Raw genomic sequence first — 13905 nt, forward strand, 5'->3', positions numbered from 1 at the left:
GATTATGGCATCTGAGATTTTTTATGAGTTTGCTATCCATGTGAACATCACGTGTAAAACGTGCAGCATCACGTGTGTGCGCTCGAGTTTGAAACACTTTCTAAATGAAAATGTGTTTCACACATGAGAAAAAAATGCTCAGGAACCGTGTTCAAAGTACATGGACCTTTACACAGTGTGTAGGTTTAATTACTCAGTGCTCTTTACAGATAAAAACAAGACAAATGAACGATTTAAATATACATACATGTTTTTATTTTCTGGGAGCAAAAGCAGCGTGGAAAATACCATGACGTACGATGATGTACAGATGGCTTGCGCTTCTGTGATAGAGGCAGATGAAAGCGTCATGAAAGTCTGTCTGAATAATTTAAAGCCTCATTTGGTGCTGCTGTTCCTCCTCCAGAGCGGCGTTGGTCAGTCGGAGGTGTTCTTTCAGGGAGCTGACCTCTCTGTCACTGAGCCCTTTTACTGCACAAAGCTCCACATACACAGCCTTATAACGCTCACTCAGATCCTGCTTCTCCTACACACACACACACACACACACACACACACACAAGAGAGAGTAACATGACACTTAGCAGACTGAAAAGTCTGAAATGGCCATTAAAAAACAACAGAAGTTACCTTAATTAATGACTGGATCTCGTTCCTGAGACAGCTGATCTCTTTGTGTAAATACTCGATCTCATTCTCCTTCACTCTCAACAACATCTGAAACACACACACACACACACACACACAAACTAGAGTTACATCAGAGTTTCAACATTGCCAGTCTGTAGTGTTTTTTTTATTTAGACTATATAAACAAATAAGCACCAAAAATAACAAAATATACAGTGACTTATACAGTGACTTATCGCTACAAGTCTCAATTCGCTGTATTGTGACGTTGCCCAATGCTGGTTGCCATGGTAATAATTTTTATGATAAACTTTGCCCGTCACTGCTGTGACCATGCCCACATCCAGTCTCCAACGGTGTCTGTGTCTCATGTGGCTGCATGTGTGAACGCTATTTAACACTCTGTGGTGTGCAGTTATAGGTAGATAATCAGCGACAGTGTGGTATGATGAAGCAGTGTTACTGCTCTGACCAGGAAGTTAGTCATTTTTCAGCAACGGTGCTCCTTAAAGTCTTATTCTTCTTACTTCACAGTGATTGGCCAACATTTTTTTATTTATTTATGAATGACATCCTTGAGACGTTCACTTCTGTTATAGCAGCTATAAAGAGTAGTTCCCTCAGCAGCGTGGCTTCTCTCTCTCTCTCTCTCTCTCTCTCTCTCTCTCTCCCTTTCTCTCTCTCTCTCTCTCTCTCTCTCTCTCTCTCTCTCCCTTTCTCTCCCTCTCTCTCTCTCTTACACTCTCTCTCTCTTACTATCTCCCTTTCTCTCTTTCTCTCTCACTCTCTCTCTTACTCTCTCCCTTTCTCTCTCTCTCTCTCTCTCTCTCTCTCTCTCTCTCTCTCTCTCTCTCTCTCCCTTTCTCTCTCTCTCTCTCTCTCTCTCTCTCTCTCTGTCGCTCTCTCTCTCTCTCTTACTCTCTCCCTTTCTCTCTCTCTCTCTCTCTCTCTCTTACTCTCTCCCTTTCGCTCTCTCTCTTACTCTCTCCCTTTCTCTCTCTCTCTCTCTCTCTCTCTCTCTCTCTCTCTCTCTTACTCTCTCCCTTTCTCTCTCTCCCTCTCTCTCTCTTACTCTCTCCCTTTCCCTCTCTCTCCCTTTCTCTCTCTCCATTTCTTTCTCTCTCTCACTCTCCCTTTCTCTCTCTCTTTCTCTCTCTCTCTCTCTCTCTCTCTCTCTCTCTCTGTTCACAGGGGACGTGTGCTAATCATAAACAACCTGGCAGCGTCCTCCCTTTGGCACAAAATGGCATGTGTAGACCCACCTGTAACTTTTTTAGCAAGAATCCAGTCAATGTTTTTAGATTTTTTTTGGGATAAGTTACACTGGGTGCCCCAGAGTGTTTTATACCTACCCAAAGATGAAGGTGGGCAGGGCGTAGTGCACCTACAGAGCAGAACCGCTGCATTTCGTTTACAGTTTTTACAGAGATTTTTATGTGGTTCAATGTCTGTAGCTTGGAAATGTGTGACCAGTACTATTTTAAGATCATTTGGGGATCTGGGACTTGACAAACCTTTGCTCTTAATGGACCCTCGAAAGCTGAACACTTTGAAACTACCTGTTTTTTATCACAATGTTTTTAAAGTGTGGAGACTTTTTAGGACAGAGAGAGCCACAGGCACGAACTCGCTACACTGGCTACTTCAAGAGCCCCTCATCTACGGAGCTCGTCTGGACATTGCAGACAGTGCCCTCACCCACACTCTGCAAACATCTGGTCTCATCACGCTGGGACGCCTGGTGGACCTGGCTGGACCAGAGCTCAAAGACGCCGGTAGAGTAGCTGCCCGGCTGGGATCGAGATCGTTACGGATCGTGGCGCGGCTACTTCAGAGGTGGAACTCTGCTCTGTCACCAGAGGAACAACAAATGCTAGTGGAGTACTGTGGGGGGGCTGAACAGCCAGACGAGGAGGACCCTTTTCCTGAGCTCTCTCTGTCTCCAGACTTAGAGGGAAGTACTGGTCACTTTTTAGAATGTAGAAATGTCACAAGTATGGATTTTTACATGGTCTCTGGGAAAATGTTTTATAAAGCCTGTGTTAAGGTTTTTAACAGGAATAGTCTTAATGGTAGAGTAGACACACCGTGGCGCTCTGTCCTCGGGCTGAGGGAGGAAGAGCGACCACAGTGGAGGTCACTCTACAAGCCACCATTAACTAAAAGAACTGGAGATTTACAGTGGAGAATCCTGCACGGAATCATTGCTGTTAATGCTTTTATTTCAGTCCTGTGTCCAGAGACAAGTCACAAGTGTCCATTCTGTCTACAGAGGGAGACAATATTTCACACTTTTACGCAGTGTCTCAGACTAAAACCCCTTTTTACCCTTTTGAAGACTGTTTTTAGCGCTTTTAACAAATCCTTTTCAGTCCAAACTTTTATCCTGGGGGTAAAGTATACTAAGAAAAGGCAAGCAGAATGCCAGCTCTTAAATTTTGTTGTGGGTCAGGCAAAAATGGGCATTTACATCAGCCGAAAAAATAAAGTAGAACAAAGAGGCAGCGATGATGCAAGGATGGTAACAACAGCACTGATGAAGTCCAGGATTCTAGTGGACTTTCACTTTTACAAGAAAACGGCGAACTTGGCGATGTTTGAAAAAATCTGGTGCATTAATAATGCACTCTGCTCAGTTTTTAATGATGAACTGCATTTTGCGCAGAACATGTATTAAAGAATGTCATGTACATTTGTTTTTTTCTTTTGTAGTTTTGCACGTAACTTTTAAAGCTATTTTATTTCTCTGTTTTATTTTTTTGTTTTATTTATTTATTCCTTTCCTGCATTGACTTAAATTAAACCTTTTATCGGTCATTGTTAAAACTGAGAAATCGAAATAAAGGTCTTTTTCAAAATCAAATCTCTCTCTCTCTCTCCCCTTTCTCTCTCTCTCTCTCTTACACTCTCTCTCTTACTGTCTCCCTTTCTCTCTCTCTCTCTCTCTCTCTCTCTCTCTCTCTCTCTCTCTCTCTCCTTTTCTCTCTCTCTCCATTTCTTTCTCTCTCTCACTCTCCCTTTCTCTCTTTCGCCCTCTCTCTCTCTCTCTCTCTCTCTCTCTCTCTCTGTCTCTCTCTCTCCCTTTCACTCTATCTCTCTCTCTCTCTCCCTTTCTCCCCCTCTCTCCCTTTCTTTCACAAAAAAATAATGCACAAATTAAAGTTACCGCTTTACCTCTGACCTCCTTAACAAAGTGCTGACACCAGAGACTCCTTTTAAAAACGTTATATAAACGTGTTCCCCACAAACGTGGTCTGTCACTTGTTACAGAATTACGAATCAGGACTGATGCATTATTAATGTAAATTAATATTTATAAATATAATATAAAACTATTATTTTCCTGTATGAATATCAGAAGTTTTTTACAGACCAGTTACATCTTACCTCCAGTTCTGAGGCGCTGCGCTCGTAGCTTCCGACAGGGACGACCCCTGACCTTTGACCCGTGATGAAGGACCGCATTAGGCTCATTTCCTCATTCAGGCGTTCCTGCAGTTCCTGTATGACCAGAAACAGGAAGTGATCAGAAAACAGACACAGACTGACAGTTCCAGTGCTGGATCAGTATAAAAGGATACACACTAATGACAGTAAGTCTGGGTATCTGTGTGAAACAGGAAGCTGTGGTTGTGAGAGCTAAAAGAGCTGAAATACAGCGTAACAACAACTCAGACTGCTGACTGCTGACTCTACTCTAATGACTGACATATAAGCTGTCGCTAATCACATACTGACATCTAATACATCTACTCATCTATTACTCTCCCTCGCTCTCTCTCTCTCTCTCTCTCATTCTGCCACTTCACTTTTCTCTGATTAGTTTTCTCTTTCTTTCTTTCTTTCTTTCTTTCTTTCTTTCTTTCTTTCTTTCTGCTTCCCGCTTTTTTTCCCACATTTCTTGATATCAATTTATAAATTTCTTAAAACTTTCATTAATTTCAACTGCTCCCTAAATTTCATCACAATCTCTTTGTTTCATTCAGTTAGTCAAACTAGTTAGTCTCTCTCTCTCTCTCTCTCTCTCTCTCTCTCTCTCTCTCTCTCATGAGTTCTCCAGGTTAAAGTTATGTGTAATAGCACAGTGATTTCTCTTTCAGAAAAAGTGTACAAACGGGCACAAAAGCGGACACAAAAGCGGTGTTTCTCACCGGTTCTCACTGGGGTACCTGGTTCTCTTTGCGAAGTTGTTCCACTTCTCTGTGCCGCTCCTCGATCAGTGTGTGTCTCTGTCCCGTGACGTTCTGTAAGTTAGTCAGCTCTACACACCTCTGAGTGTATCGCTCCGACAGCCCGTTCAACTCCTGCTGCAGAGACACATACTCAGACCTGACACACACACACACACACACACACACAATGGTTTATTCAATGACTGAAGAACAGATGTCTGCTTAATGGGTTAATTGATCTGTTGATGGATTGAACCAATTCATTGAAAATCTATCTAGTACTCAATCCGCTTTTGTTCCTTTTGTCGCAGCACTTTTGTGCCACACTCCTGCACCCTACACAGCTGTTAGCACCACTCCACTCTGCACCGCACCGTACCACCTCCAGTGAAAGTTGTGATTTTATACCCAAGTCTCATCCATATATCATTCAGACTATTATTTCACCTGAATGGTGTAGATTTGTAACTAAGAGCTGCTGCTGAAATCATAAACTCTGCCTATTGCTCGTCCCAGATCATCCCAGACTTAATATTCACAACCTGCACATAATCAATATCCCATTAACACACTCTGCACTGTCTGCCTTTACAGTTATACACCTGTTTGGTGATATATGGGGCATTTAAATAATTGACATCTGGATTTCTGTAAAGCTGCTTTCTGACATTGTAGGATACTTCATGGAAACAGATCTCCTAATTTCCTTAAAAAGATAAACTCCAGACTGCTGGAACTAGGTTCACCTTCTGGGTATGACTATCAATAAGATACACACTATTTACACATGTTAGATGTATCGGGGACTCTTTGTAGTTTTCTAAGCTAATTTGTTGAGCTGGTTTAGTAGCTTCTTTACGTTTTTCTTGCATTGTTTGATTTGTGGCATCATCCAGGTTAAGACTATTGATCTTTCTTCTATTTTATTTTCACTTTAGTAATATCTACAGGCAATGACATTCACAGGCAACCACCGAGAATTAAGGACCGTATATAATGAGGGGGCGGGGCTTATAGGTTTTATAAGGGGAGGGGATTTTAGATTTTATGAAGCTTATTTGTGAGTGTTGAATATAACACATCCTGGTTATGCTGTATATACATGTCAAAACGTTTCAAATCAGATTACTGCGCTAGAAATCAAGTGAATGCATGCGTCAGTATGTTTAATCACATCTTAATGGCTATCAGCTGCTTTGGTAATAAATTAGCCAGTTGGGTTTTAACCATTTCTGTTTGAAAGCTACAAGCTACACTTCGAGCTCTGACAGATTTTACGTGTATTTTATTTTTCACTCCTATTAACATTATTAATATTCAGGATCAGACAGACAGTAAAAAGTAAAGTGACTAATTTCCACCAGCTCAACAATGACATGTATATATGTGTATATATTATCACTTAACACTCAGGGAACACAAAATCACGACCAAACCCAAAATTCATTCCCTATAGCTACACCTGCGCATTTAGACTACGTCTGCGGTTTGTCATGCAACAGACTACACAAATCTTTAATAATATATATTCATGTAAAATTTTAAGAACTCACTTGCACTCACTCACTACAGCGGCGTCTGTTTGTTCTCCTCCTCTCAGTCTCTCCAGCTCCTCCTGGTGGGCCTTCCTCAGAGCTTCTATCGCTGCCGAGAAAGCGGTGGAGTCAGCGAACGATCCAGAGTCGAGCTCTGTCACACAGTTATATCATCTTTATAAAGCCTGTATTCACCTTGTGCAGCTTGCTGCACTTCTTCCCTCAACATCTGCTCTTTCTGCATCTCCAGCTCTCTCCTCTCTCTCTCATGTGCTCTCTCCAGCTCCTGCAGTCTCTCCCTGTGTTCTCCTTCCAGCTCTTCTAGTCTGGAGGCACAGAGCGAACCCGGGCCACAGGAAAGCGCAGATCCAGAAGCGGCTCTGCCTTTACGAGGCACCTCCGTCTTCTGCCTCAAAGACGCCTGAGAACGGGGTGAAAACGTTGAACTTCAAATAGCACATTTTTTATATTGCAGAGCTCACACACGTGGCAGACAATGTAGAGATGTCAATCAGCCTACAAGGCATAGCTTTGGACTGACGGAGGAAACCAGAGAATTCAGAGGAAACCCTCAAGGCATGGGGAGAACATGCAAACACCACATACATACAGTAGGGCAGAGATACATAAAATACTGTATGTGATGGTGAGGAAACAAGTACATGACTTTATCTGAGATGTTGCATCTCTCTACCTCACTCTGTAGCTCCTCATCGGTTCCTTGTGGAGCCTCTGAACCAATCAGCGACAACGACCTCATCTCTCCAACAGGAATCTTCTCAAAATCCTCCCATTTCTTCTCAATGTCCACGCCTGTCTCATGGATCTGAGGCATAACACAAGCTACTGCCCCCTTTTTCAGCTGCACTTTGTCCCACGGGCTGTCGGGCTCTCTGTCCGACACGGCTTCCTGGAACCACTTAGTTCTGTCCCCTAGCCGCTTTTCCTGTTCTGTGTCTCGGCCCACGCCCGCCTCCCTGTGATTGGTCAAAGGCAATGACATCGTGTCTGGGTCATCGTGAGATGGGCTGGTGGGTTCTGACCTGAGAGATGATCGGATCAAAGCATTATGTTGATCTTCAAATCATATACATAAATAAATGGGAGGTAACGGCCAGTATTGAAAAGTGAGTTTTCTTTGTCCACTATATATAAGCTATATTCCTCAGATGTTTTCACGATAGTTGATCAAAAGTATTGGCACCCTTTTACCTTTTGAATATTTTAAGGCTTAAGCCCTTTTTTTAATATACGATGTTCGTTTCATGGTCTCATCCAGCTACACTCATAGATATGGATTCTCAGTTTTTTTTGGATGGTTAAAAGCTCTTACCGTCCTAAAGTGGTTCTACATGGAAGAAAAATCTTCACTCATAATGGAATCCTTTCTACAGGGAACCCTTTAATGTTTCCCCAGACAAACATAATAAAAACAATTTTCAGGCAGTCGTCAGCCACAATCCAAAACAATATTTAAAGGTAAGGGGTAGTAACCTAAACCTGGAACCATTAAGTGTTCTTTGGTTAGAAAGCTAAGAGAAACACTCTTTATCTTTGAGCATATTCATACTTTAGACTCCAAGGCACTCCTCAAGAGTTTTGTTGGTAGTTAATTTTAATGTTAATGTTTAAAGTAAATGTTTATTTGAAATGATATGCTCTGTTATGGGGTCGATATAGAATATATCTGATATCCCCAGACAGAATAATCAGAGAGGAAAAAGCCTTTAGAGTAAAACTCCTCCTGTCTCCATCCCTCCAATTCCGCTCTCCCAGGAAAAGTGATATCAGGAGGATGCTGTGTACCGAACGTTATCGGGTGAGTCAGTGTTTCTGATGCGTCTCTGCAGAACCTCGATCCAGTTCCTCCTGATGCGGGACGTCATGGCTGACAGAGTGATTTCTGCATCTTTCATCTGTAAGCCAGCAGACAAAACACATCCGGAATATAAGACATGGACAAGTGAATGTTCAACAAATTCAAGATTACTAACCAGAACCATATACGATTTAAGAACATAGATATACACAAGAAGACTAGGTGTGTATGAATCACAAGCATATCTTCAGTTAATCAGTCAATCCTCAGTGAAGAGGAGTGGCCTCTAATTGCCAATCACTTTTAAGGAGACATGGTATCTGTGTATACCAGTCTCGGTAAAAAGGTGTGGCCATTATGCTTGTCAATCATGTTGAAGGAGGCGTGGCCTCTGTGTATGCTATTCTCAGTCAAGTAGACCTGGCCTATGTGTCTGTCAGTCTCAGTGAAGGGTTGTGGACTATGTGTCTGTCAGTCTCGGTTCCTTATGAAAACTTTCAATTTAATTTTCTACCATAACGTAAATGTCTTACGTGTATCTGAAGTCCGTAGTTCTTATCCGCTTCAAACTCCACCACATCTAGACAGCATGAAATATCAATCTCTCCATCTGGCCCATCGCTCTATTACATATAAATAACACAAAAAGGTTTAATTTGTCAACCTGAAGTAGAAGACACGGTAATTAAAACCAGTTTTCCACTAACCTGCTAAAAAAATTTGATTTTATATACAATTAAAGACCTTAAAGAAGAGATTGGCTAAGAATTAAATATTTTAAGAACATCTCAATGTGAATAATCTCAACAGCAGCTAAACCAATCAATAAATACAATTCGTTTGCATTTAGCAAAAGCACTGTATAAAACTGACCTCACTACAGATTTAATTAGATATTCCTTAAAAATACAGTAGTGATATATATAAATATATATATATATATATATATATATATATATATATATATATATATATATATATATATATATATATATATAGTGTGTGTGTGTGTGTGTGTGTGTGTGTGTGTATGTCAGCTCACCTCCTCAGCATCAGAGCTGGTATAGTATCTCAGTCCAGAGCTGTCAAGAACAAACCAGAACTTTCTCCACTAAACACAGAGGAGAATAGTGTTTGAAGAATATCATAAATATTACATAACATTTTATTCAGTACAAGAAAAATAATTCATCAAAAAAATTTCTGGAAGGTGGTTGGTTAAAGAAATTTGATTAGTGCTTTAGAAAGTGTGATTAAAGTGTAACTGTTGGCGGAAAGTAGAACTTTGTACCAATCCAAATAAAGGACTAAGTTATGGTCAGACATTTATTCATGAAAAATATTAAAAAAATATAAAAAAATGTAAACTTTTACTTACTTCTGCGCAGTTGTCCAACAAGAACATCCATCCCTTTTTAAGGTCCAAAGAGTTGAGCTTCGAATGAAAAGTGAATGAACATTTGAACCAGAACGGACCTTAAAATATAGATGTTTTTTAATTTTGCAAGATAATCTGTTTTATATCTGATTTTATATGCTGATTCTGTCAGTTACAGTTTACTGTAAATGATTAAGGTTGTAGGGAATTATATTCGGAAGCTGTTATTTAAATAAGAAAGAGAAGAAGAGATTTGTGTAACAACATCTCAATACAATTATGAATGTTTTGTAACCTGGTTCTCTGATTTGATGACTCATTCTAAAAGTTATTGGTTTGTTTTATATGGTGGCCAAAGTTGCAGTGACGTGAAGGAAATGAAACTTAAACCACATTGCTGTTAATATCTGTGCTGTGATGGAGAAGCAGAATCACATGCTGAAACTGACACAAGCTGACATATAATGAAAAAACAAAGGTAATGATAAGACACAAGACTCTTTGGATGCACTGTACACCATGAACATTTCAAGAAGCCCCAACATGCTAAGGTTCCCTTCTATGGTTGACCACTTTGGGTTTACACCACTGAGTTCAAGCGTGGAGATGAAAACACCTGCTGGCAATAAGACACGCCCCCTTCATCACAGCTCACCTGTACGCACACTCACGCGCACAACGTAAATAAAACGAAATTCAAGCACCTACCGTCATGGTTGGAGAATTTTTGCCGGACGAATGCATGAAACAGGAAGAGATGAAGTTGTTATGCAAGTTCAGCAAAACATCTGGTTTAAAACCTTAATGCAGCATCTTTTCGGGCTTGTGTGTTTTTCTTTAGAAATTGTGGTTAAAAAAAAAAAAAAAAAAAAAAAAAAGAAGAAGAAGAAGAAGAAAAAAAAAGTGGTTTGTTGATAGTCAATGACTTTATTCTGATCTCCGGCTGAAAAAAAAGAAAAGGAAGCCCTCTGTCTGCGGTTTTGAAGCGCAGCCACAGTTGTCGCGAAGAACTAGTCACGTGCCTTCCGTGCCAGTGGCGCGAATCATAAAGACCCCTCAGAACGGCTAACGGCTAACAAACTTCGATCGTATCTGCTCTTATGTTGTTTTCTAAAGTCACCTACCTGCGTGTAGCTCATTTTTTATGCTGTAGAGTGAGCCACCTCAGCCTGAACTCGAAACTGGACACCTCCCACATGGTATCTCGTTGTGTGTGTGTGTGTGTGTGTGTGTGTGTGTTTTCCTGAGGTAAAGTTTACCTGCATCAGTGGAGGGTCACATTGTTCTCCCTCATGTCTACCTGAATACTTATTTTCTTCTCTGGACCGCTGCAAATAAAAAAAACAAACACAACTTGCACGTCTTTCTACAGAAATACACAATATACTATCATATTTGAGTTAAAGCCCATTGAGATGGATGTTTTGTGAAGCTTCCTCTTCATATTTGTAACTGTTATGTTTGCTCGGATTCCAGCTTCACGTCAGAAGTGGAAACGTTTGGAGAAATCGATATCGAATTTGTGCGTGTTACGTTAGAGGTTTAACGATTTAATGTAAGAACTGGAGTTAAACTGGCATCGTTATTGATCCACGTGAGTGTCGTTGTGAAAACGGGTGCCGTGCGTTTCACCTGTGACACCTGTGTAATGCCAGAGACGGTACTGTTGGTTTCAGATGAGCATCCAGTATCCTTGTCATGGCGTCTTCTCTCCCTCTCTCTACGGTCTCGCCCTCGCTCCCTCCCTCTCCCTCGTTCCTCCAACTCTATGTATTCGTCACGGCCGTCTCTCTCTTCCCTATAGCACATGAGCAACAGGTATCATAAAATATGACTTCCTTCCTCTGTAAGCATTTTTTCAGTTCATATTCAAAAACAAGAATTAACCCAAAGAGGAACCAACAAATTTTGGGGTTTTAGTTCATGATACCATGGTTAATGTTTCATGATTGGCTTGGTTACAAAACCTATATCAGTGTAATTCCTGACAAAACGTGTAGCTGATAAATATGCATACATAGCAAAAAAATATATACAACTACAACCACAGATAACTGGGTACCCTGGCCAATGGAAAAAGCAGAGTTTCAGTGTTCTGGTAACAAAAGTAATGGAACTACATTGGAAAAAAGCTGCTTGTCTCTGCCAAAACTTTTTCTGTGTCTCTCTGACCTGTGGTGTTTGTCTCTACGTGGACTGCGACTCTGAGGCCTTCTTCTCACTACGATTGCCTCATCTTCTTCTGGATACAAATTTACTTTGGGAATATTAGCTATGACTACATAGTCCTCTATTGTCATCTCTGGCACAGGTGGCTGGCTATTAGATCTTTTGTTTTCCGAGAGTATCAGTGCCTCCAGACCACGTCGAATGGTGCTTCTACTTCTCTCAGTGGTCTGGTTGTCTGTTTTTGTGGTTTCGTCTTGGCTTTGTTTTGATGGCAAGATGCTGTGTGATGACTCTGGGTAAGCAGGACTCATGGGAGAGTGTGTCATCTCATGATAGGAGCCCTGAGATTGGCTAAGATCTGTTCTGGAGTGCCTGTCTGTCATGGATGATTTCGATAATTGTCGCCCTTTATCACCTCTATAATCATTTTGTTTTCTATCCCTTGTTGAAGTATGACCATTTTGATCATAATCTCTATGACGAGTTGAACTGTTGCGACTGTTATAACCACTCATATGACTACTTCCTTTAGGTGACATTTGACTTCTTTTGTACTCACTACCTTGCGGTGAAAAATCTCTGCTGTTGCAAGCAGTGTTGCTTCTGCTTTTCCGACTAATACAACCACTACTGCGACTGCTTTGACCAGTTTCATAACAGTAACCATCAGTTTCCATTTTGGACCTGGACCTTTTTGACCAGCCGTTTCTTCCCTGCGAGGTGTCTGATTCTGCTGAACTAGCAATTGATTGTAGATTTCGATACAGCTTTTCCGAGTCCAGACTGTGTTGGCCATAAGAACTCTGAGAAGGACTTTGCTTTTGTGAGTGCCTTGATGAATCTGTATATCTGTTTGAGGCAGATATCTGAGAGGGGGAGTGTGTCTTTGAGACCACTGAGGCTCGTCTTGTTGCTGGACTGCATTTTCTAGAAGCTTGTTTAGATGAAGTGTGAGAGCTCGCTTGAAGATGGCGGTTTGAACCTCTGTGATGGGAGGAGCCTTGGGATTGTCTTTGTGGTGAAACATTGGTAGACCTTGGACTACATGAACGAGGACTTGCACGTGATTGACTGTCACCACGTCTGAAGTTTGAATAGGTCATGCAGCGTAAAGGCGAGAGGCCGCTCATGGCTTCGTTGCCAAGCGTGTCATGGCGCCTCCTGTAGGATGGAAGGCCCAGTTCAGGGTTTCGGAAGGGAATGGTGGCTTTGCGCTCAGGACTGCTGTTGTTGGGAAGAGGGTGTCCTCTCTCATAGTACCGCACAGGAGCAGAAGGGCTGTCATTCGGCTGTTCTCGGTCACGGGACAGGAAGCGGTTGGCTCTTTGGAAAATGGCACGAGTGCTGCTTGGCTCCCTCTCTTTTTTTGCTTCTGTTAGAGAAAAAGGTGTTGTAATTGATACAGTGCTTCTGACATAATGCATGTAATACACCTTGTCTGACCTTTACAATGAATGGCTAGTGATAACTCACATATTTACGTGTTATCTCCAGACTATCACTTGCCTTTGAAAGAGCATCACATTTCATGCGTCTTCATTAAACGTATCATTTTATGTGGTGAACGGTAAAGCGGTATGGATCGGTAGATCAAAGCTATTTTTGACCATCAATATCAATACACAAATCATGGATGAATAAAAAAAGATCGAGTTTATTGTGAATCCTTTTTTTAATGTCAGTGTTGATAATATATTGCCAGTATAAATATTTCTATTACGGAATATTGTCATTATGTTAACTGAAATTTTTTGATGGGCCATAAAAAGGATAATCCAATTAAAAAGCATTTTACATATCATTCAATATCATCATCTTGTACCGACATCAGTTGAGTGCAAGAAAAATGACATTAAGATATTGATCATGCTTAAGCAAATCAATTAAATAAAACAACCCAATGCACAGTTATGTCTTGTCTGACCTGTGCGTTGACTGACACTGCTCCTTCGACTGGTGTTTCTACTGCGTGACTCCATCTCAGAACGGCGACCGGAATGCTGCAGAGGAGAATCATTGAATCATTTTCTAGAAAACGCTCCAGATTCCAAGAAAGGTATTGATCGGTTAAACATGTGGCATTCCATACAGGACTAGTGTCTTGAGATTTCATTTAAAATGCTTTCCGTGTTCTGGAGTCACTTGCAGTCAACACTGTATCCTAAGTTATCTTGATTAGTGACCGATGCAGGTCTTCTTGGT

General features: G+C 41.1%; 1 protein-coding gene and 1 long non-coding RNA gene across 2 annotated transcripts; both read right to left on the reverse strand.

Moving 5' to 3' along the window:
- Positions 1-62: 62 nt before the first annotated feature.
- On the reverse strand, positions 63-12029 carry triobpa (TRIO and F-actin binding protein a). Its single transcript, XM_060859872.1, has 14 exons — positions 11707-12029; positions 11167-11332; positions 10794-10862; positions 9535-9591; positions 9199-9267; positions 8690-8779; positions 8144-8253; positions 7032-7380; positions 6533-6758; positions 6356-6446; positions 4800-4959; positions 4018-4131; positions 631-717; positions 63-526 (listed from the first exon to the last, which is right to left on the reverse strand). The coding sequence occupies exons 1-14, from the start codon at positions 12027-12029 to the stop codon at positions 371-373; spliced, it is 2067 nt and encodes a 688-aa protein (XP_060715855.1). The 3' UTR covers positions 63-370.
- A 976-nt stretch (positions 12030-13005) lies between these two features.
- On the reverse strand, positions 13006-13905 carry LOC132839187 (uncharacterized). Its single transcript, XR_009647709.1, has 3 exons — positions 13793-13905; positions 13628-13703; positions 13006-13075 (listed from the first exon to the last, which is right to left on the reverse strand). It is a non-coding gene; the product is annotated as an uncharacterized LOC132839187 (long non-coding RNA).

Source organism: Tachysurus vachellii, chromosome 24 (assembly GCF_030014155.1).
Source record: "Tachysurus vachellii isolate PV-2020 chromosome 24, HZAU_Pvac_v1, whole genome shotgun sequence".
NCBI lineage: Eukaryota > Metazoa > Chordata > Actinopteri > Siluriformes > Bagridae > Tachysurus > Tachysurus vachellii.

Excerpts from the sequence above, each read along its gene's own strand:
- triobpa (XM_060859872.1), bottom strand. The coding sequence starts at position 12,029 with ATGACACACTCTCCCATGAGTCCTGCTTACCCAGAGTCATCACACAGC. Across the intron at positions 9,592-10,793 it reads GTGACCCTCCACTGATGCAG|CTCAACTCTTTGGACCTTAA; the intron begins GTAAACTTTACC and ends TTTCATTCGAAG. Across the intron at positions 6,447-6,532 it reads AGTGCAGCAAGCTGCACAAG|CGATAGAAGCTCTGAGGAAG; the intron begins GTGAATACAGGC and ends CTTTCTCGGCAG.